The 26956-nt window shown below is 40.7% G+C and overlaps 1 protein-coding gene across 1 annotated transcript in view; it reads right to left on the reverse strand.

Moving 5' to 3' along the window:
- The window catches only part of LOC128777285 (translation initiation factor IF-2-like), a 195295-nt gene that overhangs the window by 153345 nt on the left and 14994 nt on the right, over window positions 1–26956 (reverse strand). The window contains exon 3 of the mRNA XM_053903668.1: window positions 18585–18657. Within this exon, the coding sequence (XP_053759643.1) occupies window positions 18585–18657 (73 nt within the window). The remainder of the gene's footprint in view (window positions 1–18584; window positions 18658–26956) is intronic.

Consider the following 26956-nt stretch of genomic DNA (forward strand, 5'->3'; position numbering starts at 1 on the left):
TCCCACTGTGCAAACTTCCAACTGAATCCAAATGAAGTACTATATTTGAAACGACAGAACATTTAGTATAGGTGTTAATTACAACACAAAATCAGACCTATTTCAGATAATCTGCCACTGCCTGTCCATAGATATCTGGCAGGGAAATGTTTTCCAACAGTTTAGAAATCCTCTGAATGTATGTTGCTCAAAACTAATATATTTTACAGAAGACCATTTTGATTTCTCTTTTCGCGAGCCAGCGAGGACAACGCTCCCAGTTACCATCCCCGAACTATGTTTCTCCACTGCCTTCATTCACTTTTTCATCTAGCGGGTACTCACCGAGCGTCTCCCATGTGCCAGACGCCACTCTAGGTGCGGGAACACAGCAGAGAACAAGGCTTCCTCCCCGAGTTTACACTGCAGTCGAGACGGACGAACAAATGACCATGTAACGGAGTGATGATGTTCAGAAGGACAGAAGTCAGAATAAAGAGGGCAGAGCGTGCAGGGGTGCTACGGATGCGTGGGCAGACAGCGCCCTTCCGAGGGCCCCCTGGAGCAAGCTGCACACCACACACAGGGGGCGTCCTGCAAGCAGAGGGGACACAGGCAAACGGGGACGGGAAGACGGCAGATACGCCTGAGGAACAGCAAGGAGGCCAGCGGTCGGCACGTGAGGAGCTAGGGGGCGAAGCACTGGGGTGATGGGAGCCGGTGGAGAATTGTGAGCAGAGCAGCAATGCTGTCCGAATGAGCTTCCAAAGGCTCCCCCTGGCTGCTGTGTGGAGAAGACGCTTGGAGGGGCAGAGTACGATGTCACCGGCAGTCTGGCCCGTTGGGGAAATGGGCCCAAGGCCCAACGGTGGATCGCAGGCTCTTCCCAGGAGCTCCCTCGCCCTGCACACTTCCCATGGGCTCCTCGCCTGCACAAGCCTCTTGCAAATAAACATTCACTTCTCTACCAGATTCCCTTTCTAGAATGCGCAGTTCTAAGAAGGGCCCCCAGAACTAAAGGCACGTCATGCCCCTGCTCAGAGCCCTTTTCACCTGTACCACAGCTGCTACTCACTGTATCTCCTCGCAGACTCAAAGCGCCTGGAAGGCAAGCACTGTACTATATACATCACGTTTATCTCTGCAACCATGACAGACGCAGAGTACCTGATGCATAATGGTCACTCAAAATATATTTTCCAAATTATTTAATGCACACACGTACACACACACACGCACGCGCGCACACACGTGTGTGTGTTGGGGGTGGGTGGGTGGGTGGGTGAAGGGTGATAATGTTTTTGAAACAAGTAGTCTCATTTCCTTACTTGTAGACCAGAACCAACCCCAGGGCTTCAGGTACATTTGGGTCATCTAAGATGACTTCCATCAATGTCAGTATCCAAATGCATGCGCTCGCACGATGGTATTTAAAAATACAATTCGGAAGATTTCAGAATCACCAGCCCTGCATGTAAATTACACACAAGTGTTGCAGGTTTCTTATTTCTCACAGGTCCACTCCAGATTCATTTCCTCACTTTCCTCTACTCCCAGTACCAACATGAGTAAAGGAGTTTGCTGGAATAGGAATAGACCGTACTGCTAAGACACAGGAACAAACACAGCACAGAAACAACCCTCAGAGGCACCTCGCAGCTCTCACAGAACAAACAAGCTTCAGGCAAGAATAAGCTCTCATCCTTTTCAGAATATGTTTTAACTTGCAAATAAATGATCATTGCATTTAACAGCGATATTCCTCTCCTCTTTGGCAACTGATAAACCCGGCTGCACACAAAAAGGGGAAATTTACATCCAAAACTAAATGAAACCACATTAAACAGGCAACTGAATATTCTGATTACAAAAATCAAGGTAAGTTTTCTCTACCCAGTGGTCTCGTATGAATAGAAAACAAGTACTTGTAATAAGGACAGGTTTGATAATGAAATTTTAACACCCAGCAGGAGGTTTAATTTTAATGTATCTGTCTGAGATTTTGCTGTAAAATGAATCAACTGGCTAAAGACCGACCTCAGGGGTGGTTCAGATATCCTCAAGAAATGCCGCACAAAGAATGAAAGTTCTCTGTAGCAAAATTAAACTTCATTTTTACAAGTCTCTTCTCCCTACCACTGCTTCGCATTTTAATGTTAAGCATACCCTCTGGGCAATTTATGTTTTTAATATTGCTCTTCTCAACAGAGGTGATCAAACCCACTGCTTTGGGGAATTCTATCCAATATTGCTAAACTCCCAGATACGCTTTCTGGGAAGAGGGTCCCTGGTGATCCTGACAGGAGTACTTAGCCCCGTGGGGTTGGCTCTGGCCAATTAGCAGAACAAGCCTCACTCCCTGAGCTTAGAGCCAAGACCAGGGCACAGCAAGAGCCACACATTCCTCCCATGTTGTACCTGGACCCCAAGGAAACAAGGGCCGGCTAATTTCCACCTGTATCCAAAAACCGGAATGGCGTCCTGCGCACGGGGGAACCTCTGCCTAACGTTAGGTTAGCATGTACATTTTTGTCTGGAGTTTGAAGACCAGTTAAAAGCACTTCCCATCCCTTCTTTGTCCAGGTAGGGACTGCCAAAACCTTCACGCAGATTTTAAGCCAGAAGGCAGGGTGCTGTGCACAGACTCTGGCCAAACGTCGCTGCCTGTGGGCATTCATCCAATGGGTCCCTGCTGGACAGAAGGGGGATGCTCTCCTGTTCTTAATGCCCGCTTCGATGACCATAAAAAGATGAATTTCTCTCCAGTTAATTTTCTGTAAACACCTGAGGTTTCCATAGAATGGAGTCCTCCTGGTGCTCTCCTTACCTCTACCCACCTCCTCGCTCTGGGATTCGCATTCCACATGCAATGTGCTGACTGCTGTCCTCTTTAAGTCCTGCTCATAAACCATGACTGCACGTCGTTTCCTGAATTCGGTGGAATGGGAAGGATGCAGGCCTCACTTAAAATTTTCTGATGCGGAAACATTTAGAAAAGGTTTCGCAGAGGGCGCAGAACTTGAACTGGGTCTTGGAAACAAATCAAGGATAGAGAGGAGAATGAAAATGGCATTCCGGAGAGAAGAGCATGGGGAGCAAAACCGGGTCGAGGCAGCATGAGGCACGGTTAGAAAATAAGCAGGGAAATCTGGCTGGAGCAAAGGGTTCATACATGGAAACGAGTGAGGGAGAAACTGGGAAGAACTGATCCCGGTGGAACCGGCACAGAAGCATCCCTGAGGCAGCGCAGGGTTTTCTGAGCTTGCTCTCATTCCAACAGTCTGTGTCCCTGGCTGATGGCAGCATGACCGTTAAGCTGAGTTTCTGTTTCCTCTATGGACTCTGTATTATGCCCACTTGTTTTCCTACTAGAGGCTCTGTGTTGAGCTGGCTTTTTGGTACAGCTGTTTGCTTGTACCATATTCCTCTGTGGCTCTGGACCAAGCGGGCTTCTGTGAACTTCTGCCGTACTTTCTGCCTGTTCAGCTTTCCAAACAAGCTGATATTAGAGACAATGAATTCCTAGCTTCTCCCTTTGGGAGAGCCAGGTGTCTTATTTTACTGACTTAACACTCTCTTTGAATCTTTCAAATGACTTTCGTCAACTTTGGCAGCATATTTTCCATTTAGTTAACCATCAAAGGTCAAAAGAAGTATTTGGAAAACAAATAAAATGCTATTATCTCCAGGAATATATGCATTTATGCAGTCACCCAAAATGCATATTAATTGTGCACTATGTTACAGGGTCTGTGCTAGAGACTAGGGATACACGTGTAACATTCTCCAAAATACACTAATCAATAATCAATTTATCTTATTAATTAATAAAAACAAACTTGTTAAGGCCTTAAATGTCCCATAATAGGTAACGTAACATTTCATCCTAAAGCAGCAAAATACACACTCTTCTCAAGTGCACATGGGACATTCTCCAGGATAGATCATGTTAGGTCACAAAACAAATCTTAACAAATTGAAAAATATTTACATCATATAAAGCATCTTTTCCAACTACGATGGTATGAAACTAGAAATCAATTATAAGAAGAAACCCAGAAAAACCACAAATGCATGGAGATTAAACAACATGTTACAGAACAAACTACTGGGACATAGAATAAGCCAAAGAAGAAATCAAAAAACACCTAGAGACAAATGAAAACAGAAATAACACATACCAAACTCTGTGGGAAGCAGCAAGAGTGGTTCTAAGAAGGAAGTTCATAGCAATAGAGGCCTACCTCAAGGAACAAGAAAAATCTCAAACAATTTAACTGTATACCTAAAGAAACTATAAAAAAAGAAAAAGAAAAAGAAAAACAAAGCCCAAGTTAGTAGAAGGAAGAAAATAATAAAGATGAGAGCAGAAATAAATGAAATAGAGACTAAAAAGACAATAGAAAAGATCAATGAAACTAAGAACTGGTTCATTGAAAAAACACACAAAATAAGTAAACCTTTAGCTAGATTCAACAAGCAGAAAACAGAGAGGGCTAAAATAAATAAAGTGAGAATGAAAGAGAAGTTATAGTTGATACCACAGAAATACAAAAAATCATAGGAGACTGCTATGAAAAATTATACATCAACAAACTGGACAACCTAAAAGAAATGGATAAATTCCTAGAAACATACCATCTTCCAAGACTGAATCATGAAGAAATAGACAATCTGAATAGACTGGTTACTAGTAAGGAGACTGAGTAAGTAATCAAAAACCTGCCAACAAACAAAAGTCCAGGGCCAGATGACTTCACTGGTGAATTTTCTCAAACATTCTGAGAAGATGGAAACTCTTGAAGAAAAAAGAAGAGAGAAAGCATCCAAACTCATTTTACAAAGCCAGCATTTCCCTGATATCAAAAACAGACAAGGACACCACAAAAAAAGAAAATTACAGACCAACATCCCCAATGAACACAGATGCAAAACCTTCCACAAAATATTCACAAACCAAATTCAATAATACATTTAGAGAATCATACACCATGATCACGTGGGATTTATTCCAGGGATAGAAGGATGGTTCAACATCTGCAAACCAATCAGTGTGATATACCACATTAACAAAATAAAGATAAAAATAATATGATCATCTTAATAGATGCAGAAAAAGCATTTGACAAAATCCATTCATCTATGATAAAAACCCTCAACAAACTGGGTATAGACAGAATGTACCTTAACATTATAAAGGCCATGTATGAAAAAGTCCACAGCTAATATACTCAATAGTGAAAAGCTGAAAGCTTTTCCTCTAAAATCAGAAACAAGACAAGGATGCCCACTCTCCTCACTTTTATTCAACATATTACCAGAAGGCCTGGCCACTGCAAGTAGGAAGAAGAAGAAAGGAAAGGCATCCAAATTGGAAAGGAAGAAATAAGATTATCACTATTTGTAGATATAATACTATATATATAGGATATCCTGAACACTCCACCAAAAAAACCGTTAAAACTAATAAATGAACTCAGTGAAACTGCAAGATACATAGTTAATTTGCAAAAATCTGCTGCATTTTTATATACTAATAATGAACTATCAGAAAAGGAAATAATCCCATTTACAATTGCATCAGAAAAAAATAGGAATAAACTTAACCAAGGATATGAAAGACCTGTACAATAAAAAACTATAAGACATTAATGAAAGGAACTGAAGAAGACACAAATAAATGGGAAGATATTCTGTGCTCATGGACTAGAGCAATTAGTATTGTTCAAATGTCCATACTACCCAAAGCAATCTATACATTTAATGCAATCCCTTTGATAGGGAATTTTGATAAATTCCAATGTCATTTTTCATAAAAAATGAACATATAATTCTAAAATTTCTATGGAACCACAAAAAGACCACAAATAGGCAAAACAATCTTGAGAAAGAAAAACAAAGCCAAAGGTATCATGCTCCCCGATTTCAAATTATACTATAAAGCTATACTAATCAAAATAGTGTGGTACTAGCATGAAAACAGACACATAGATCAATGGAACAGATGAGACAGCCTAGAAATAAACCCATATATATATGATCATTTAATTTTCAACAAAGGAAAAAAGAATACAAAACGGAGAAAAGAATCTCTTCAATGAATGGTATGAGGAAAACTAGACAGCTACATGCAAAAGAAAGACTGGACCGTTATCTTATGCCATATGTACAAATTAACTCAAAGATTTGAATGTAAGATGTGAAACCATAAAACTCTGAAGAAAACATAGGCACTTAACTCCTTGACCTTAGTCATTTTTTGATTACTAAATGTTTTTTGATTACTAAGTAACGGATCTTAGTAATTTTTTTTATTTGATTCCAAAGGCAAGGGAAACAAATGCAGAAATAAACAAATAGGATTGCATCTAATTAAAAGCATCCACATGGTGAAGGAAACCACCAACAAATTAGGAGACAGCCTACTTACTAGAAGACATTTGCAAGTCATATATCAAATAAGGGTTTTAACATTCAAAATATACAAATAACTCCTACAACTCAGTAACAAAAAGTAAACAATCCAATTTAAAAATGTACAGAATATCTGAATGGACATTTTTCCCAAAAAAGGCATACAGTCAACAGGCATATGAAAAGATGATCAACACCACTAATCATTAGGGAAATGCAAATCAAAACCAGTCCCATGGTGGGACTGCCCTTCTCAATCAAGTGTGCCTCAGTCCCAGTGTGGTATGCCCCCTCCCCAGAAGACCAACAAAGGTCCCTGCCCACATCTCCCAGCCAGAGAGTTCTGCAGGGCCTCAGTTCTGGTGGACGTGGTGTCAGGTCTCATTTCACATGCAGACCAGAGCACACCTAGTTAAAACTCACCACATTCAGGCCAGGGACCAAACAGTTCCCATAGAAGGCAAGGAGAGCCTCTGCAGACCACTAGCCTGAAGGATAGAGCAACCAAAACACAACAGCAGAGCACACACCAGAGACACTCCCTGAAGTGCCAGGCCCTGGGCACTACATGCCCTCTTCTTCATTAAGCCATTGCTTTCAGGAGCAGAAGACATAACTGGCTTTTGTAACACAGAGAAGGAAGCAGAGACTAATAAAAAATGCCAAGATGGAGGAATTTATCCCAAATGAAAGAACAAAATAAGGCCAAAGCCAGAGATCTAAGCAAAATGGATATAAGTAACATACCTGATGGAGAATTTAAAGAAACAACCCTAAGGATGCTCACTGGGCTTGAGAAAAGAATAGGAGACATCAGGGAGACTCTTACAATAGAGATAGAAGAGTTAAAAAAGAATCAGAGATGAAGAAAGAGTACAATAAACAAGACTAGAAACAGGCTTGATTCAATGAACAGCAGGCTGGAAGAATCAGAGGAACGAATAAGTGATACAGAAGACAAAATAATGGAAAATAAAGAAGCCGAACAAAAGAATTATGCAACACGAGAATAGACTTGGAGAACTCAGTGTCTCGATCAAACATAATAACATTCATATTATAGGAGTCCCAGAAGAAGAAGAGAGAGAAAATGGGGCAAAAAAATTTATTTCCAGAAATAATAGCAGAAAATTTCCCTAATTTGGGGGAGAAAACAGACATCCAGATCCAGGAGGCACAAAGAAAAAAATCTTAAAAGCTGTGAGACAGAAGAAGTCCTTAACTTACAAGGGAAAACCCATAAGGCTAGCTGGAGATTTCTCAACAGAAACTTGGCAAGCCAGAAAGGCCTGGCATGCTATGTTCAAAGTGCTGAATGGGAAAAAATCTGTAGCCAAGAGTACTCTATTCAGAAGAGAAGAGATAAAGAGTTTCCCAAACAAAGACTAAAGGAGGTCATGACCACTAAGCCAGAAATATTAAAGGGGACTCTTTGAGTGCAAAGGAGAGACCAAAAGTGACAAAGACAAGAAAGGATCAGAGAAAATCTCCAGAAACAATGACAAAACAAGTAATAAAATGGCAATAAATACCTATCTATCAATAATGACTTTGAAAGTAAGTGGACTAAACATTCCAATCAAAAGACATACAGTGTCAGAGTAGATTAACAAAAAACCAGACCTATCTATGTGCTGCTGACAAGAGGCTCATTTTAGACCTAAAGACACCTGCATATTGAAAGTGAAAGGACGGAGAAACATTCATCACACAAACGGATGTCAAAAGAAAGCTGGAACAGTGATACTTGTATCAGACAAACCAGACTTTATTCTTCTCATATTGCTTTTATCTTACTTTGGTGTCAGGGTAGCACTGGCCTCATGGGAAGATTTTGAATGAGTTCCACCTATTCTGTTATTTGTAAGATTTTGATAAAGACCGTCATTAATTATTTTTTTTTAATGTTTGGTAGAACTTGCCAATGAAACCATGTGGTCTTAGGCTTTTCTGGGCTGGAAGATTTTTTTATTTCTAATTTAACTTCCGCTGGTCTAAGAATATTTCCTATTTCTTGGAGTCCAGATTCATGATTTAATCATGGTAACTTGTGAGCTTTTAAGAATTAGCTGATTTTTTCCCCAAGTTATCTGATTTGTTTGTTAGTATATGATTGTTTAAAGTAATCTATTATCACACTATGTATTTCTGTGGTTACCTGTTGTATTCTCTCTTCCATTTCTCATTTTGGTTTTTGAGTCTTCTCTCTCTTTTTCTTAATGTAGTTAAAGCACTGCCAAAAATTTTTTTTGAAAAGCTGGTCATTTCTTTCCATATCATGTTATTGTTTATTCTGGTCTCTCTCCTATTTACTTCTGATTCTTCTTTTTTATGCCTTCCTCTACTAAGTTTCAGCTATGTTTGTTCTTTTTCCAATTGCTGTGGTGCAATGTTGTTTATTTGAACGTGTTTCTCTTAATAGAAGCATTTACAGCATTAATTTCACTCTAACATCTGCTTTTGCTGCATCGCATAGGTTTCGTAATATTGTATTTTCTTTTTCTTTTGTTTTGAGACATACTTTGATTTGCTGTTTGATTTCTTATTCGGCCTGTTGCTTGTGCAGTAGTGTGTTGTTTAATGCTTACATGTTAAATATTTACCAAAAAAATGTAAATTGATACAGCTACTATGAATAACAGTATGGAGGTTCCTCAAAAACTTAAAAATAGAACTACCACATGATCCAGCAACTCCACTACTGGGTGTCTATCCAAGGAAAATGAGAATACTAATTCAAAAAGATATATGCTCCCCTATGTTCACTGCAGCATTATTTACTAAAGCCAAAATTTACAGACAACCCAAGAATCCATTGATAGATGAATGGATAAAGAAGAGGAATGAATAAAGAAGCCATAAAAAGAATGGAATCTTGCCATTTGCAGCAACATGGTTGGATCCTGAAGGTATTATACTAAGCAAAATAATTCAGAGGAAGACAAAAACCATATGATTTCACTCATATGTGGAATCTAAGCAACAAAACAAAGCAAAATCAGACTCATAGATACAGTGAACAGACCGGGGGTTGTCAGAGGGGAGGGGAGTGAGGGGTGGACACAAAATGGGTAAAGGGGATCAAGAAATACAAAATTCCAGTTATAAAATAATTAAGTCACAGAGATTCATGTACAGCATGGAGAATACAGTCAATAATTGTGTTAACTTTGTAGGGTGACAGGTAGGGTGACAGCTAGATGTATCAGGGTGATCATTTTGCGATGGATAAAAATATCAAACCACAATGTCGTGCACCTGAAACTCACAAAATATTGTATGTCGATGATGCCTCGATTTTTAAGAGAGCTTGTTAAAAAAATAAAAAAGACATGTAGCAAAGGCCAAAATAAAAGAGGGTCACCATCACCAATGAAAAATTGCTACGAATCACTCCGCCTGTAATCTAGCCCTCCAACCCTCTTTGGTTCAAAATCATCTTTTTAAATATCTTTATGGGCACACTTGATTTGAGACCTTATAAAATTCTCTAGTGAATATGAGCAACATAGGTCAGGCATCCAGACCAGAGCTTTGCCAACTCTGACACAACTGATATTTTAGGTCAGAAAATCCTTTGTGGGAGACTGGCCTTTGCCTGGGTTTGACTAGGCCCACTATACGTGGGTTTTTCCCAGCATAGTACTATTAATGTGTTTTCCTCATGATTTCCTCAATAACGTTTTCTTTTCTCTGGCTTATTTTATCGTAAGAATACAGTGCACGGCACACATAACACACAAAATATAACCTAACCGTTTATGTTGTCGGTAAAGCTTCTGGTCTACTGCAGGCTATTAGTAGTTAAGTTTGGGGAAATCAAAAGTCACAGATGACTTTTCAGCTGCACTGGGGGATGACAGGCCCCCAATCCCCACAAGTTCAAGGGTCAACGGTATGTATTAGTCTCTTGCCAGACTAGACACCACTGAGTATAATTTATTTCTTTTGACTCTGACAGCTCTTACGGTAGCTAAAATTAGTTTCCGGTACAGCAACTGTTGTCATTCAGTACTATAGATATAAAACACCAATATCAAATCAATACTGACTGATCCCCAGACATACTAACCATGAGTGGCTTAGGAAGGATGGAGCCTCACCTCCATGCTTCCCATGTAACATCGCTTTAAACCACTGTTTACGTACTAGTCTATCCCATCAGGTGGTAATTTCTTGGAAAACATGAAACCAAATTGTATTTGGTAAATATCACAAAGCTCACATTTAATACATACTTCCACAGCTGAACTAAAAAAGGAGCAGGCAGCAGGAAATGCAGATCGAAGATAGAGTGTGCAAAGGAACACTCTGCTGAGGTATCTGAGCATTATCCTGCGGGGTTATATAGGGGGCTGTCAAATATACGAGGGCTGAGCCCAGCCAAGGCAGAAGGCCCAGGTAAGTAAATGCCAGTGTGTGTCCGACGAGAAGGCCTAGATGAACCTTCCCCTCCCGCTCTCCCAAGGCTGAGCGGAGCTGACAGCGGACGCCCAGGTGCAGGAGCTATACGGGGCCCGGCTGGCCTTAGGAAGCATAACTCCAAAGTGGCATCGATCTTCAGGGCAGTTGCCTGGTTTCCTCGGACAGTGCAGGTGGAGGAATCAGGCCACGTAGGGAGGGCAACGAGGCCTGCCCTGTGAGACCACCCTACCAACTGCTTATCAATTCCCTGGCATTGGCCAGAGCAGTAATGAGACCGAGGACACGGTGCAAATAATAAACAAGGAAGACAGTGACACAATCAAAAGAAGTTTTAAAAGTCTCAAGTTATCTTTAATGTCTTCTAGAATCTAACCGAGGCCTGATATCCCACTGAGTCCTTCTCCTGACTCCTTCTCGGAAGTGGGTCCTTTTGCCTTTTCTTTGGGACCAGTCACTATCACTCTTCCCTCTCAGGGCTCCTGTGCCCCCTGTCTCTTCCTTCTGGCAGAAAAAAAAAAAAAAAAAAACCTGTAGATTCCACCCCCATCCCCATTTCTCCAACAAGGAGAATGAAAATGCCACCAAAAAAACCTCAAATGACACTCACTCTATTTACAGAAACACCAAACCGTTCATGACTATTTCAATATATTCCCACTTTACAAAGGAAGTTACCCTAGGTGAGTTTCTGGCAGGTTCCTCTTGCCATCCTAAAGACAGCCCAGTGCGATGGCTTGAACAGGATCTAAGACAGACATCAACCCTTCCACACCATTCCCATCTTAAATAATTAGAACCATAATGAATCCGGCCCTCCGTGTTTGGGCAGACAACATTTTCATTCACCAAATACTTACTAAGCCCCATTACATGCAAGGCATTTTGTCAAATAATTCTGAAGTAAATGAGACACGGATCACCCCACCGAAGAAGCATAATGTCCAATATGGAAGAGGCACAATGTCCAATATGGGAATAACGTGTGTTTGTAAATAACCCCACCGCAAGGTAAAAGGACGAATCCCCTGCAAGGCATTGATGGGGTGCTATGGAGCTAGGAGCTTCACAGACTATCATTTCGATTACGTCTGCCTTTTAGGAAGATGATGAGTCCTAATACCCTTTTCCTATTAAAATTCATTGGTTTTGTTAAGTATGCATTTTCTTAATAAATGAAAGACTGCTTTGTTTTCTGAATGCATAACAAGAACCGCTTCTATGTGAAGCGGAAGAAGACATGAGTTCTTCTGACAAGGAGTCTATTAAAAATCCACCGTAAGTGGCATATTATTTGCACATTTATAATAGTCTGTGGAGATGAATCTGCCCAGATAATTTAATTTCTTTTAAAGAGAGAGGGAAAAAAAAGAGAACAGAACTAAAATATTGAAAAGACACATACAGCTTTTGACTCGATGGAGTCAGAAGTGTATCCGTGCATTTTGGTTGATGTTAAACCTCTCCAGTGACCCGAAATACATCTTAGAACTTACAATTGGCCAAGCGTTTCCGATCTAATTCTTTCATGCATTGCAGTCATTACAGAGAATCACTATTCCTCTAAATTAAACTCTGAGGAGAAGGATACCCTGGATTGACAGACCTCAAAACTTAGCTTAGATTTCCCCATGGTCTGCTCTCATGTGGCTTCCACATGGAAGAATGTTGGTTCATTAGCAAACGAGCTCAGATTGGCGCAGTTATGTGAATGCCTAAACAGACTCCTCGGCCAAACCACAACTTTTCAGCAGCCCTACTTCCTGTATAGGACCCTTTAATATACCCTATTTTGAGAAAGAAGGGGCGGGGGGACTATATACGCTTTTTTAAGAAGTTTAGCAAGTCTAGAAATGTCAGCTTCTCAAAGGAGACTTTTTAAATTTTTTTATTTATTTTTTTAGAGAGAGACAGAGCATAAGTGGGGGAGGTGCAGAGAAAGAAGGAGACACAGAATCCGAAGCAGGCTTCAGGCTCCGAGCTGCCAGCACAGAGCCCGACGTGGGGCTTGAACCCACGAACCATGAGATCGCGACCTGAGCCAAAGTCAAACGCTTAACCCACTGAGCCCTCCAGGTGCCCCTCAATTTTAAACATGGCCTTACTTGGAAGGGAAAGCAATATTTCCTTTGTGCCCAGCACTGTAACATTATTGGGTGCCCTACCTTATCATGTCATTGGATCCTTCTGGAACTACAGGACAAGTGCTATCCCGTTTCAAAGGAAGGGAACTGTAATGCAATTCAGGTCACATACTCCAAAATGCCAAGATATGACCCAGAGTGTCACCACCAAATGCCACACCATCCTTCGTCATGCCTTTCTCATGACCTTTCTGGTTCAGACTGACAAACGTAACAAGCTGCCTATATATAAAAAAGCATAAAGAGAAAGCCAACATATCAGGGACTCGCCTGCAAAGCCAGGACTTGAACTGAGTACGTTCTATGCCATGAATAAAAGATTGCTTCTCCCCAGTTTCTTAAATGAAGCGTAAATCTTGCCATGATCTCTCGCTATGTCTCTGATGCAGAAAGAATAACAGAAGGCCTACACACATCTTCTTGGTTTCCTCCAGTTGAGATGGAAAAAAAAGGCATCCCACTCCCCAGAGCCACCAGCTTCCAGGGGGCCTCCCCCATCCTACAAATGTCCACGGGGCACCCAGCAAGTGTCAGGCGTTCGGTGGCCACGGTGGCAGGAAACAGCAGTGAATGAACAAATGCCAGCCCCCATGGAGCTTACTTTCCAATGATGAGCTGGCCCTACAGGAACAAGATGAGAAGATGCTGTGGACCCCCGTGACCCCCCGACCCGCAGGCCGAGGCTGCTCTGCAACCTGCACAAGGTCAACAACCACTTCTGGGAAGGTCATCCTGCCCATCCTGGCATCGAAGCGGAGTATCCTCACCCTAAGAGCACATCAAACGCACACACGCACGCACACACGCGTGCACACAGCATTTTAAAAGGTCAGGACGGCAAGTACAATGAATAATGACTATAAAAATACGATGAAAAGCTAAACACAAAATCCTTTTCAGGCAAAAGCAAATCTTAAAAAGTCGTATTTTAAAAGCCATTTAACTCATTCTCCTATAGTTGGAACCAAACTCAACCTTCAAAAGAAGAACATGAAATGGATCTCCAACTGATCTCTCTGCACAAAGGTCCCAGGCTGCTGCCCCGGGAAGTCCCGCCAAATGGCTATGTCAGCTCGGGTTCTCAGTGCTTCCAAGAGGAAAGGGGCGGGCGGAGTCTACATTATTCTAAGATGTCCTCAAAGTGACTCATAAAACATCTGAATAACCCATCCATTTTTAATTCTTCTGTGATTTCTGTGCTAACTTGAACTACAGTGAACTCATCTGACTTAACATGAGACTCGCAGGAGCCCTTCCAGGATTCCCGTCGTAATTCATCATCAACTGGACGCGTGTACAAGTATCACACGGCTGCCTGCTATCTGCCTCGAAGAGCGAGAGTGAAGCCATCGCGTGTGCTGCTGGCATGCTTACCCATTTAATTACCAAAGACGACACAGTGCCAGTGCGATCCAGGCCCCCGTGCGTGTGCCCCGATGACCTGGTTGAATAAAATCTGGCCTCGCCTCAGACAGAACACGGGTTTCTTTCCTAGCTACGGAGGCCAGATAATAATACGTGTCTAACAGTACGAGAGAGCAGCGCATGGAAAATTGTACAGTCTTGGACACACGGAGAAACAGACAACAAAGAAACCTACGTGGTGTCCATCATCTTAACGGGATCAGCCATGTGACACTTATTCGCTCTGCCTGCCCTCCCCCAACAACCAATTTCTTAAAATCCTGGGCTCTGCATCTATGGATTTAAATATTAAAATGTGTTTGGGCTCTTCTCCTGGGTTTTCTAAGGAAAAGGCAGATGTGGAAGAATATTAACCTCACCTTCCCTGAAATAATGGGACTGTGAGACCCTAGAGTTTCTAATCTATTCCTCAAGATAATGCTAAAGCAGAAAACAAGACACACACACACTGCTGAGTTTCTTCCAATCCTCAAAAATCTGAGAATATTTCGGTCCTATTTGACATTTAGATATTTTCAAATCACAGGACCTTCTTTAGTGGTGAAAAAAAAAACCCAACATATTCTTCAAAAATCTCTAAGGTCTCTGGGAAACAAATTGTAACCGACAATTCCCTCACATCTCATTATGTGGTGCAAATTTATTTTTAGGATTCCTCTGGCCTTATTCAGCAGGTGCCCTCTAATGATAGAATTATTTGCTCAATTTTAAAGCAATTCCATGTGTGAAGCTATCAGGCTTCATATTATGAGGACTGAGCCAGGCTGGTCTGAAATGCATAGAGTTTGAGAAATGAAAAACACTTTCAGGAGTCTACAAGATTTCATCCAGTGTCCAAAGGGGCAGCAGACCTAGTGGGTAAGGGCAAGGCTGGCTACGAGCCCCAGCTGCAAACCGAGGGCCATGGCACCATCTGCCTCGCAGGGTGTTTAAGGAACAGAGGAGACAAAGGAGTGTGGTCAGCTCAGCACAGCACTGGAGTAAGTGAGCACTTGCTCTGAGTCAGACATTATTGGCATTTAAACACTGTAAAGTGATTCCATTCCATTGAGCATGCATTAATACAGGGCGCTATATGCCTAATCGAACAACCTCTAGCGTATGACACCCCGCTAAGACTCCTTTTTAAAAGCTACTCTTTCTACATCTCTCTTACGTCAGAGTGTGTACGTACATCTTTATATAATCAACATAAAGGGTCTCTTATCAAAAATAATCAAGACGATTATTTGGACCTCGTAGCAATAAAATGTTTTAATCCAAAAGTATGAAGATTAATGACAATGAGAATGCCAGACTGTTGTTATGTACCTTATTCTGTGCCATTTTAACATTTGTTAAGCTAGTGTTTTCACAAAGACTTCCTCAGCATTTTCTAACTGCAAATATCCTTCTCCCTACTGAAAGGTAAGGAAAATGGAACACGAACTTATCAGCTCAGTATCACAGGTGCCAAATATCAGACCCCAGAACATCTTCCTATTGTTGTTCTTTCCTTGGTATTCCGACAGCAGAGAAAAAAAATCAGACTTAATATCCACAAAGCAAAACAACATCTAAGCAATTATCCGAGGGTGGGAGGGAATTGATTTATATAAGCCTCCCTTACCCGCTTTCCCATTTCCTTCTGCACCCTCCACTCATTAAAAACAAATACATCCACAAAATACCTTTCTTTAAAACATAGATCATGTAGGGGCGCCTGGGTGGCTCAGTCAGTTGAGCGTCCAACTTTGGCTCAGGTCATGATCTCATGCCTCATGAGTTCGAGCCCCGTGTTGGCCTCTGTGCTGACAGCTCGGAGCCTGGAGCCTGCTTCTGATTCTGTGTCTCCCTCTCTCTCTGCCCCTAACCCACTCGCATTCTGTCTCTGTCTCTCTCAAACATAAATAAACATTTAAAAAATATTTTAAAACATAGATCATGTATATGTGGCAGGGGCGGGGGAGAGAGGTTTCACATGTAAACAACACCAGGGCCTCTCCCCTAAATCACCTAAATGGTTCTCTGAATTGACCATGTGTTCCTCTGCTTCGGTACCCAGATTATCAACCCCACCACATACACACACACACACACACACACACACACACACACACACACGAAAGCAATGAGGGCCATGAGCTGGGGTATGGGAGATAAACATCAACATTCACTGGAATTAGAACTACTCTCTATGGTCTCTTTATTGTCATTCTTAATGTAAGGTGGTGTCCTTTGGGAGAGGAGGGGACGGATAAGTGATACAATAAGAAAACTAACTTGGCATTCCACAAAGAGGAGCTCCTTGAATTTCCCTCTAATCAATTCTGTCATCAGCATTAAGGATGCCGAAGCTTCTTCTTAGGCCACATGTTTTGTTTCCATGGCCTGGCATCCTTTCCTTCCATGTCCTCCCTCACAGGAGTCATCAACATTATGGCGGCTGTCACCACCACCCTGACCACTCCTGCAACCACTGCCACCTATCAGCACTGCATTAAGTTTTTTTCCCGGATCTGTTCTTTAACACATCAGTCATCAGCCCCATTCTCCACCTGCTGTCCTAAAATACTGCTGCATCCTCCTTACCCTGTATTTATCAATCGCTATCTACCCATTAATATCAACGTCACAGCTTTTTGTCTCATCGGCAGATTAATTTAAAAATCGGTTAAGCAGAAAAAATAATAATAAAAAAATTGTTAGGCAGGGAAGAGCCATCCATCCATTTTGAACACCCTCAACATCTTTTTAAAGTTTATTTACTTATTTGGAGGGTGGGGGAGGAGGGCAGAGAGAAGGCAAGAGAGAATCCCAAGCAGGCTCCACAGTCAGTACAGAGCCTGATGTGGGGCTCAAACTCAAGAAACCATGAGATCATGACCTGAGTCAAAATCGAGAATTGGCTGCCCAACTGACTGAGCCACCCAGGTGCTCCATGAACACCCTCAACATTTTGAAAGCAGCTCCCTTTTACTGGGACAAAACACTCAAGTTTAAATAGTCTTTCAGAATAAGCCCATCACAGAGGTGATGATCTACAGAATAAAGCCCGCTTGAGTAAGGTTGGCACTCTGAAAATACACACTCTATATCACTAAGTCTCAGGAACTCAGGCATAAATTTGATTTAAAACATAAAAGTTGAGGTTTTCCTTTCCTAGTTTTACCCCTAGAAAGCTCAGGCTACCCCTTCTGGCCTCCAAACCTATAGAAGCTACTGTCCTTCTAACAAGTTTCTTTCATGCTACCCAAGTGTCCAGTGAAAGCCATACCCCACACTGTTGTTTCTATCCTCTGCCCCAATGACCAGACTTAATAAAAAGTTTCCCTTCCTTAGAGTGCACCCTGAATTAAATCCCAACAAAGCAAAGCCAGCCTGGCATCTGTTCAAGTTGTGTACTGTGCAAGTTCACCACGTTTAAGAGGCCACCGATCACATCATTAGCATCTCTACGATTTCAAAAACTGTGCATCTTTGTTGCAACACCGATGGTTTAAAGATGGGTAATTTGATTATTTATATTGCAATTTTCCAGCATATGGCAAGAAAGTGTCTTGTTGTAAAAATCAGTGTAGTTCGACAATTTTCCGTCACATGGAAGTAAAATGTCTGCGGAAGAGGTGCCATTGTCTAATTTGCACAAAATGCCATATGGGCCAGCAGCAGCCCTCGGAATAGCTCCTCTCAAACGTTTTAAACTTTCTGTGGTCTTGGCTGTTCACTAAAGCATCTGCTCTTGGTTTCATAAACTCTGTTTGCACTGCATTAACTTTCTCCCCCGCCCCCAATCTGGGCTTTCTCTCTCGATAACCTCAGCGATCAAGCATATCCTCCCCTCAAAGCAAGCCCCTAAGTACCAACTGCATCCCCTTGTCCTACTTCTGTCAACTGATATTACTAAACACATGTTAACAATAACACGATAACCTTTTGTGCTAGATTAATTACCGCTAGGAAAAAGATACCCGTTGTAAGCACGTGCCACAAATTTAATAACGTTAACAAAACATGTTGCTTGAACTTGAGTTTCATCAATGTCTGAATAGATTCCTCACATTTTAAAAAAAAAGCAAAATTAAGCTTTCATATCAGAATTCATTTTAATTGACTTTTGTCATTAATAATATCCACCAAAAACTTATCACTGTTACTTTGAGTGCCAGGAACCCAAGCTGAATGAAATACTAAATCAAGTAGAGAGCCACAGAAACTCACCTTGACCTCCAGAAAACGAGTTTTACTGCCATTGGTGACAAGCTCCCTTAGTTGACGGTCCAGGTGTGGAAACCTTAAAAAAGCAAAAGAAAGGTGAACACTTAGAAGAAAGGACACAGAAATAGAAAAGCATAACCAGTTACTTCGTTATAATACTTCTTCTCCCTGAAAAATAAAGTTAGGTCAGGAGGGCTTGATCCATGCAGTAATTGTACCACTAACAAAACTCTTCATAAGTGGAGCTGTTTCATGAACTTAACCATTTTTCCATTGGCTGGGTCTGGGATTTTAGAGATACTTAACCTTATTTTCAGATTAATCCTCAGTGAATTACATTACTTCAATTTTCCTTCTATCTTAACCCCTCAAGTAGTTAATGATCTAAAAACTGATTCTTAAATACACCATATAAATGAAGTATCTTACAGACTTAAGACTTGGCTTTTGTCAGGGGAAGAATACCTCTGATACATGAATAATTATGTCTGTTTGGTAGTTCCTAATTTTCTTAAATGGCACCAAATTTATACTTTGTGATTCTTACTTTGTTCTTATTCAGAAAAAAAAACACAGAACTAGAGGAACTATGAATCCCACAATATTAACAGTATTAATTAAATCTAATAAAACTGTATTTTTAAAAAAAAAAAACAGCAAAAATTACTTTCCTCTCTAGATTATCCAGCAAGATTAGTTTTAGGTGGTAGAAAAAATACAAATTTTCCTCCCAGATGCTACTTCAGTAGATGCCACAGAGTGCCCGCTATTATAAGCTTCAGCCATAGAAAGTTGGTGATGTCCAACCACCGTTTACCTCAAAAATGACGTCATCATTTTTCTAAGTCAAAAAAAAAAAGGACCGGAAAACAACTAAATCTTCAAAACTACCTTTTGCTCGGCACACATCATTTTCCTAAGCAGCGTCCATGGTTTGGGTATTAACTGTTTCCACTCCAACTTAACACCTTCATGGCACCAGAGAGGTAACAAGTGAATTGCCTCCAGCATTTGGAAGGGCCTGAGCGAACCTCCTCGATTCTTTCTTCCCACCCAGTCTATTTACTTACTGCCGACTCCCTCTCAGCTTCCTCCTTGCAACATCAAGAGTCTTTTCCAAGAGTGTGTGGCAGAGAGGACAGCTGAGGGCTAGAAGGCCAAGGGAGACAGTAAGAACGCAGATCTCTAAGAAGGGCAGGCCAAAGGGCAAGTCAGAGTAAGTGAGGAACAAGGTGGGGAGGAAAGCAGAGGGCTGCCCACTCACTGATCCAGCCCTGACATGGCAGCAAGCATCACACGAGACTGAGAAAATTAAACAGGTCCACGTCAGGATGGAATGAAGGAGACGTTCACTCGTCTAATATATTCAGCAACCCATCTATCTCAGGAGCTGCCACAACCACCACTCCCACCACTGCTACGAACACCAGCACCCAATCACCACAAGCGACCCCCGACACTAGGGACGTAATGTAGGGCCCGCACGACACCATTGGAACTAAAACCCAACAGAAGAGAGGCCACGTGGATACCCCCCATACAAAAAGTTTCCCGTTCATACGATGTATTTTCTTCTGAGATGGAGCAGAAATGGTTTAACTGATTTTCCCTCCTACGGGGAGACCTGTTAATGAGCAGCCTACCATAAACTGCTTTGTTTTGTTTTGTTGCATGAACAAGCAGCCGGTTGCAAAATAAACTTTTTAACCTCTTCTTAGTACCGTTTATCCATTTCACATTCCCTTGCTTTTGAAAATTAATTATCTGAAGAAAAGATATAAGGTCAAGACCAGCATTCTTGGGGCACCTGGGTGGCTGAGTTGATTAAGCGTCTGACCCTTGATTTCGGGCTGAGTTGATTAAGTGTCTGACTTGATTTCGGCTCACATCATGATCTCAGGGTCATGAGCTCAAGCTCCATGTTGGGCTCTGCACTGATAGCACGGAGCCTGCTTGGGATTCTCTCCTTCTCTTTCTGCCAATCTCTCTCTCTCAAAATAAATAAATAAACAACCAAACATTTTTTAAAACTCAGCATTCTTACTACAGAGTCCCAGATGACATGCCAGGTGGAGCCCATTGTTTTGTTCATATCCAATCAGAATTTCAAAACACGTAAGACCAGGAGAGAAAATGCATGGAGAGTCTATCCTACATTCAGAGGCACTGTTCACTGTTCTAGCACTGACTTTCCCTTTGAAACAAGAGATATGCAATCTACTGTGGACCACTATAATGTTGAAGGCAAACGTGTTAATGATGGCAATAGCTAAATGACAGCACCAACAATAACAGAGAAAGGGAATCATTATTATTATAATAGGTACGGCTACAGATAAAGAGCTACCGCAAGTATCACAGCCTGGAATTAATAAACCAGTTGGAACGGCACTGCCCATTATGAAAGACGGTTAGAAAACAACATTACGTTAACAAAGCGATCGAGCAAGAGTGTGAACGTAGGTAAGGAGAGCTAGCAAAGGTATGTGGAAACTATACACACATGTGTGGAAGCTGCCCAGTAATAACTAAGCAAAGCCACTCCGTGAAGTCAGAGGCTGCCTAAGAACCAACTGGTCAACCTCACACAGAGGAGCCTAGGCCACTGGTAACGATCGCTGAGATCAGAGCAACGTCTGCAGAACATCACCAGGCAGCAAAACTGGGAAGCTGACACAAAAGGCAAGGGGAGCAGGTGTTACCTAAGGCCTTAGAGTCCTATGTTAAAGGACTCTGTATACAGCTCAACACCAAAAAATAAACAAAGAATCCAATTTAAAAACGGGCAGAGGACATGAAGAGAAGACGTTTTTCTAAAGACACACACAGATGGCCAACAGACACATAAAAAGATGCTTAACCACACTAATCATCAGGGAAATGCAAATCAAAGCCAGGATGAGATATCACCCCACACCTCTCAGAATGGCTAAAACAAAAAACACAAGAGACAACAAGTGTTGGCAAGGAAGCAGAGAAAAGGGAACTCGTGCACTGTTGGTGGGAATGCAAACTGGTACAGCCACTGTGGAAAACAGCATCGAGGTTCCCCAAAAAATTAAAAAAAGAATTACCATATGATCGAGTAACTCTACTACTGGGTATTTACCCGAAGAAAACGGGAACACTAATTTGAAAAGATATATGCATTTCTATGTTTACTGCAGCAGTATTTACAATAGCCAAGATATTGAAACAACCCAGGGTCCATCGATAGATAAATGAGTAAAGAAAATGTGATAAGTATATATATATGTGTATACACACACACACACACACACACACGGGAATATTACTCAGCCATAAAAAAGGAATAAAATCTTGCCATTTGCAACAACATGGAAGGAACTCCAGGGTATAATGCTAAGTGAAACGAGTCAATCAGAGAAAGAAATACCATGTGATTTCACTCATATGTGGAATTTAAGAAACAAAAAAAAAAAAAGAATGAAAGCAAAAAGAGACAGAAAAAGACTCTGAAATACAGAAAACTTATTGGTGGTTGCCAGAGGGGAGGTTATTGAGGGGACGGTGGGATGGGTGAAACATCTGAAAGGGATTAAGAGGACATTCATTTTGGGGCACCTGGGTGTCTCAGTCAGTTAAGCGCCCAACTCTTGATTTCAGCTCAGGCCATGATCTCATCATGGTCATGAGCTCGAGCCCCATATTGTGTTCCACACCTGGTGTGGAGCCTACTTAAAATTCTCTCTCCCCCTCTCCCTGCTCATGCTCTCTTGTATGCTCTCTCTCTCTCTCTCTCTCCAAAATAATTTTTAAAAAGAGTACATTCATCTTGATGAGCACTGAGAAATGTATAGAATTGTTGAATCATTATATTGTACACCTGAAACTGATATAACACTGTATGCTAATTATACCTGAATAAAAACTTTTAAAAAGAGAGTGAATGCTAAACTTAGTTAGAATGGTAGGTAAAAATAACAGAGAAATATTTTTTGAATTCATATAAAAGGACAAAATGAACACAAAAGTTGCAAACAACCATACCCTCCCCACACAAAATGATTCGTTTTTAGAGTGAGCAAAGAACACAAAACCCTGGAGCACAGTTTTCAAATTAAGAAAGTACATCGATTTGATCTTGACTTTTGAGGTACAGACGGTATTTTTAAACAAAGGACATAAAGTTGAGGAGCGGGTGTACATATCTATTATCAGACAGATGCTTCTAAATTTGGTTTCAGTCAGAACAGTATTCTTGGAAAAACCAACTGTGTTCAACTCATAACTGATACAACCAAGTATTTATTGCAGTTTGGCACACAATGGAATACTACATGGCAATGAGAACGTTTGACCAAAACCACATCCAAAACTATGGAGGAACACATGAAATAACCATTAACTAAGATACACCCTATTCAAAGCACAAAAACAATCACAACAAACTGGCTGGGAAAGTAAACTCTGCACACTAGTGTGCAAAACAGGAACAGGTGGTTACACAATAATCACTGAGGGAATTTGTTACACACAGAAATTCCTGGACAGCACCCGGAGACTTACTCTTGAATTTCAAGAATTTGTTTTTTTGGAAAGCTTTCCCTGGGTACACTGGAGCACAGCCACTTCATGTGCTGGGGCAACAGATGGAAACTACCAGAGAGGCAGTCTCTCAATTCAAGAGTCTGGGCTGGACCATCAGACATGTTACATTTAATCTTCATGGCAACTCTCTAAATTTCAGTATCCCAGTTTTGCAAAGAGGTGACTGAGGGGCAGGTCTGAAAGGTCAAGTGATAAAGAACAAATGTCACCTGTGACTTCCTTTTTCAAGCTCTTTGGTGGTGCCCACTGCCTAATATGGAATGTATTCTAAACTCCTTTTCAGGTACCCTCCAAAAACATGGTCCCTAACTCTACCCCAACCACACCACTCCTTCAGCCACCCATTTACAGCCACACTCTAGCTGAACCAATTGCTTAGAAGTAAGCAATTTCCTGGGCAGTGCTATCTTAAGCCTCCCCGACTCTGCCTTTGCCCTTCATCTACCTCATGTTCCAAGATGAAGCTCAACCTTCACCTCTTTATGAAGCCCTTCCTGACCACCACCGGCCCCTACCCAAGTAGAACTGACTACTTCCTTCAATGTAGCAGTCATAACAATAAAGTAAGACTTTACTTCTCCCCACTATTACATGTAGCTCATGGATATGGGCTATATAACTTTATGAGAACAGATATCAATAAATGTTTTAGGAATAAATACAGTGTTAGAGCCAAAACCAGAATTTGAACCTGGATGCAACTCAAAGCCAGTACACCACACTGTGTCTCTTGAATCTGATTTTATAAAAACAACTCCATAACTGTTAACACAGTAGCCACTTAGCCACGTGTTTCTACTGGACACTTGAAATATGGCTAGTCTGAACTGGAACGTGCTATAAGTTTAAAACACACACTTGACCTTAAAGATTCGGTATGACAAAAAGAACGTAAGATATTCAACATGTTAAAATAATATTTTGAATGTATCTGGCTAAATGTGTTAAAATTAATTTCATGTGTTTCTTTTCATCTTTTTAATGTGGCTACTGGAAAATGTAAAATACATATGTAGCTCACATTACATTTCCATTGAACAGTGCTACTCTAGGAAGTACAGCCTCTCTCTTCCTTACTAATAAATCTGTTAAGAGGATGCTAACTTTTCCCAGTGATTACAGAGCACAGACATCCAAGACCACACTGCAGTGTCACATAGCCTGGCCCTGCTGGACATAAAGAGGTTTCTCCTACATTAAAAGACTCACAGAATGTTGCTTTCAGAATTCTGTCAACTCATTGGAGTTCGCCTCCACCATCAACTGTTGGTTCTCCACGTGCAACTCCTAAGGTCTTTAATCTTCCAATATGGCTATCTTATGTATTCCGAGGCAAAGGCCAGTAGAGAAAAGTGGGGCCAGGACTAGGCAGAGGCAAAACATTTGCCTCGGGCACATAATTTAAGGGAAACTGAAAAACTCAGTAATCAAGATGAATCATCGTTTAAGTAACGGCTTTGTGGTCATGTAATTCACGTACCACAAAATTCACCATTTTAAAGGCCACAATTCAGTAGTGTTAATACATTCATAAGTTGTTTAACTATTGCCACTATCAAATTCTAGGACATTTTCATTACCCCCCAAGAAACCCCGACCCCATCAGCAGATATACCACCTTCCTTATGCCCACCCCTCACAACCATCTATTTTCTGTGTAAATTTGCCCATTATGGATATTTGATACAAATGGAATCACAAAATATGTGGCCTTTTGTGTCTGTCTTCTGCCAGTTAAACGTTTTCAAAATTCACCCATGTTGTACTGTCTATCAGTATTTCATTCCTTTTTATGGATGAATAATATTCTATTATATGAATATGCCCTATTTATCAATTCATCAGTTAACGGGTACTGGAATTGTATCCAGTTGGAGATATTAGGTACACATTGATATACACATTTCTATGTGGATATAAATTTTTAATTCTCTTGAGTATATGCTTAGGATGGAATTGCTAGGTCATATTGCAGCTCTGTGTCTATAATTTGAGTAACTAGCAACTGTTTCCCAAAGTGGCGGCACCATTTCACTGTCCTACCAGCAGCGTATCAGGATTCCAAAGTTTTCATATCTTTACCAGCACTTGTTACTTGTATTTTTTGTTAGCCATGTTATTGAGTGCATAGTGATATCTCATTGTGCTTTCTTTTTCTATCTTCCTAAACCCATAATGCTGACCACCTTTTCATATGCTTATTAGCCATTAGTATGACTTCTTTGGAGAAATGTCAACTCAAGTCCTTTGCTCAACTTTTTAGTTATTTGTCTTTATGTTATCAAGTTGTAAACATTCTTTATATATTTCATATACAAGTTCCTTATTGGGTATATGTTTTGCAAAATTTTTGTCCCATTCTATGGGCTGTATTTTTTCTTCCTTAATGATATTCTCTAAAGCACAAAAGTTTTTAATTTTTATGAAGCCCAACTTATATATTTCTTCTTTTGTCACTTGTGCTTTTGATGTTGTATCCAAGAAACCATTCATTGCCTAATCCAAGATCATGAAGATTTACTCCTCTTTTCTTCCAAGAGTTTTTGTTGGTCTGTTTTAGCTCTGGCATTTAGGTCAATGATCTATTTCGGGTTAATTCTTGTATGTAGCGTAAAACAGAGTCCAACTCCATTCTTTTGAATGTGGATATATAGTCATTCCAGCACCATTTGTTAAAACGACTATTCTTTTTCCACTAAATCGTCCTGACACCCTTGTTGAAAATCAATGATCACTGTAAAGGCTTATTCTGGGACTCTCAATTTTATACCACTGATCTATAAGATGGTATTAATGTCAATACCACATTATCTTTATCACCGTAACTTTGTAGTAACTTTTAAAAACAGGAAATGCAAGTCCTTGAACTTTGTTTTGCTTTTTCAAGATTGTTCTGATTCTTCTGAGTCTCTTATATTTCCATATAAATTTCAGGATCAGCTTGTCAATTTCTGCTCAAAAGGCAACTGGGATTTTGACATGAGTTGCACTGAAGCTATGGATGGGGAGCACTGCCATCTTGACAATATTGTCTTCCAATCCATGAAGAGAGGATGTCTTTCCACTTATTTATCTTTTACTTCTTTTAGTGATGTTTTGTAGTTTTGGGTGTACAAGTTTTGAATGCCTTTTGTTAAATTTATCCCTAAGTATTTTATTTTTTGATGCTACTGTAAAGGGAATTTTATTTCATTTTCAAATTGCTCACTGCAAACATATGAAACTGATTTTTGTTTATTGATCTTATATGCTGCAACCTTGCTGAACTTATTAGCTCTAAGTGTGTGTGTGTGTGTGTGTGTGTGTGTAGTCCTTAGGATTTTCTATGTATAAGATCATGTCATCTACTCAATGACAGAGAACAAACTGAGGGTTTATGGAGGGAGGTGGGTGGAAGATGGGCTAGATGGGTGATGGGTATTAAGGAGGGCATTTACTCTGATGAGCCCTGGTGTTGAATGTGATGAATCACTGAATTCTACTCTTGAAACCGTTATTGCACTGCATGTTCAATAACTAAATTTAGATGAAAGAGAAACATAAAATATTTTTTAAAAATCATGTCATCTGCAAACCAAAATAGTTTTACCTCTTCCTTTCTAATCTGAATGCCTTTTATTTCTTTTCCTTGCCTAATTCCCTTGGCTAGAACCTCTGATAAAATATTGAATAAATGCAAAAAAATGGGAGGTGCCTGGGTGGCTCAATCGGTTGAACCTCCAACTCTTGATTTCAGCTCAGATAGTGATGCCAGGGTGATGGGATCAAGTCCTGTGTTGGGCTCTGCACTGAGCATGGAGCCT

The sequence above is a fragment of the Panthera pardus genome, unplaced genomic scaffold (genome assembly GCF_024362965.1).
Source record: "Panthera pardus isolate Hobbes unplaced genomic scaffold, ASM2436296v1 HiC_scaffold_1, whole genome shotgun sequence".
NCBI lineage: Eukaryota > Metazoa > Chordata > Mammalia > Carnivora > Felidae > Panthera > Panthera pardus.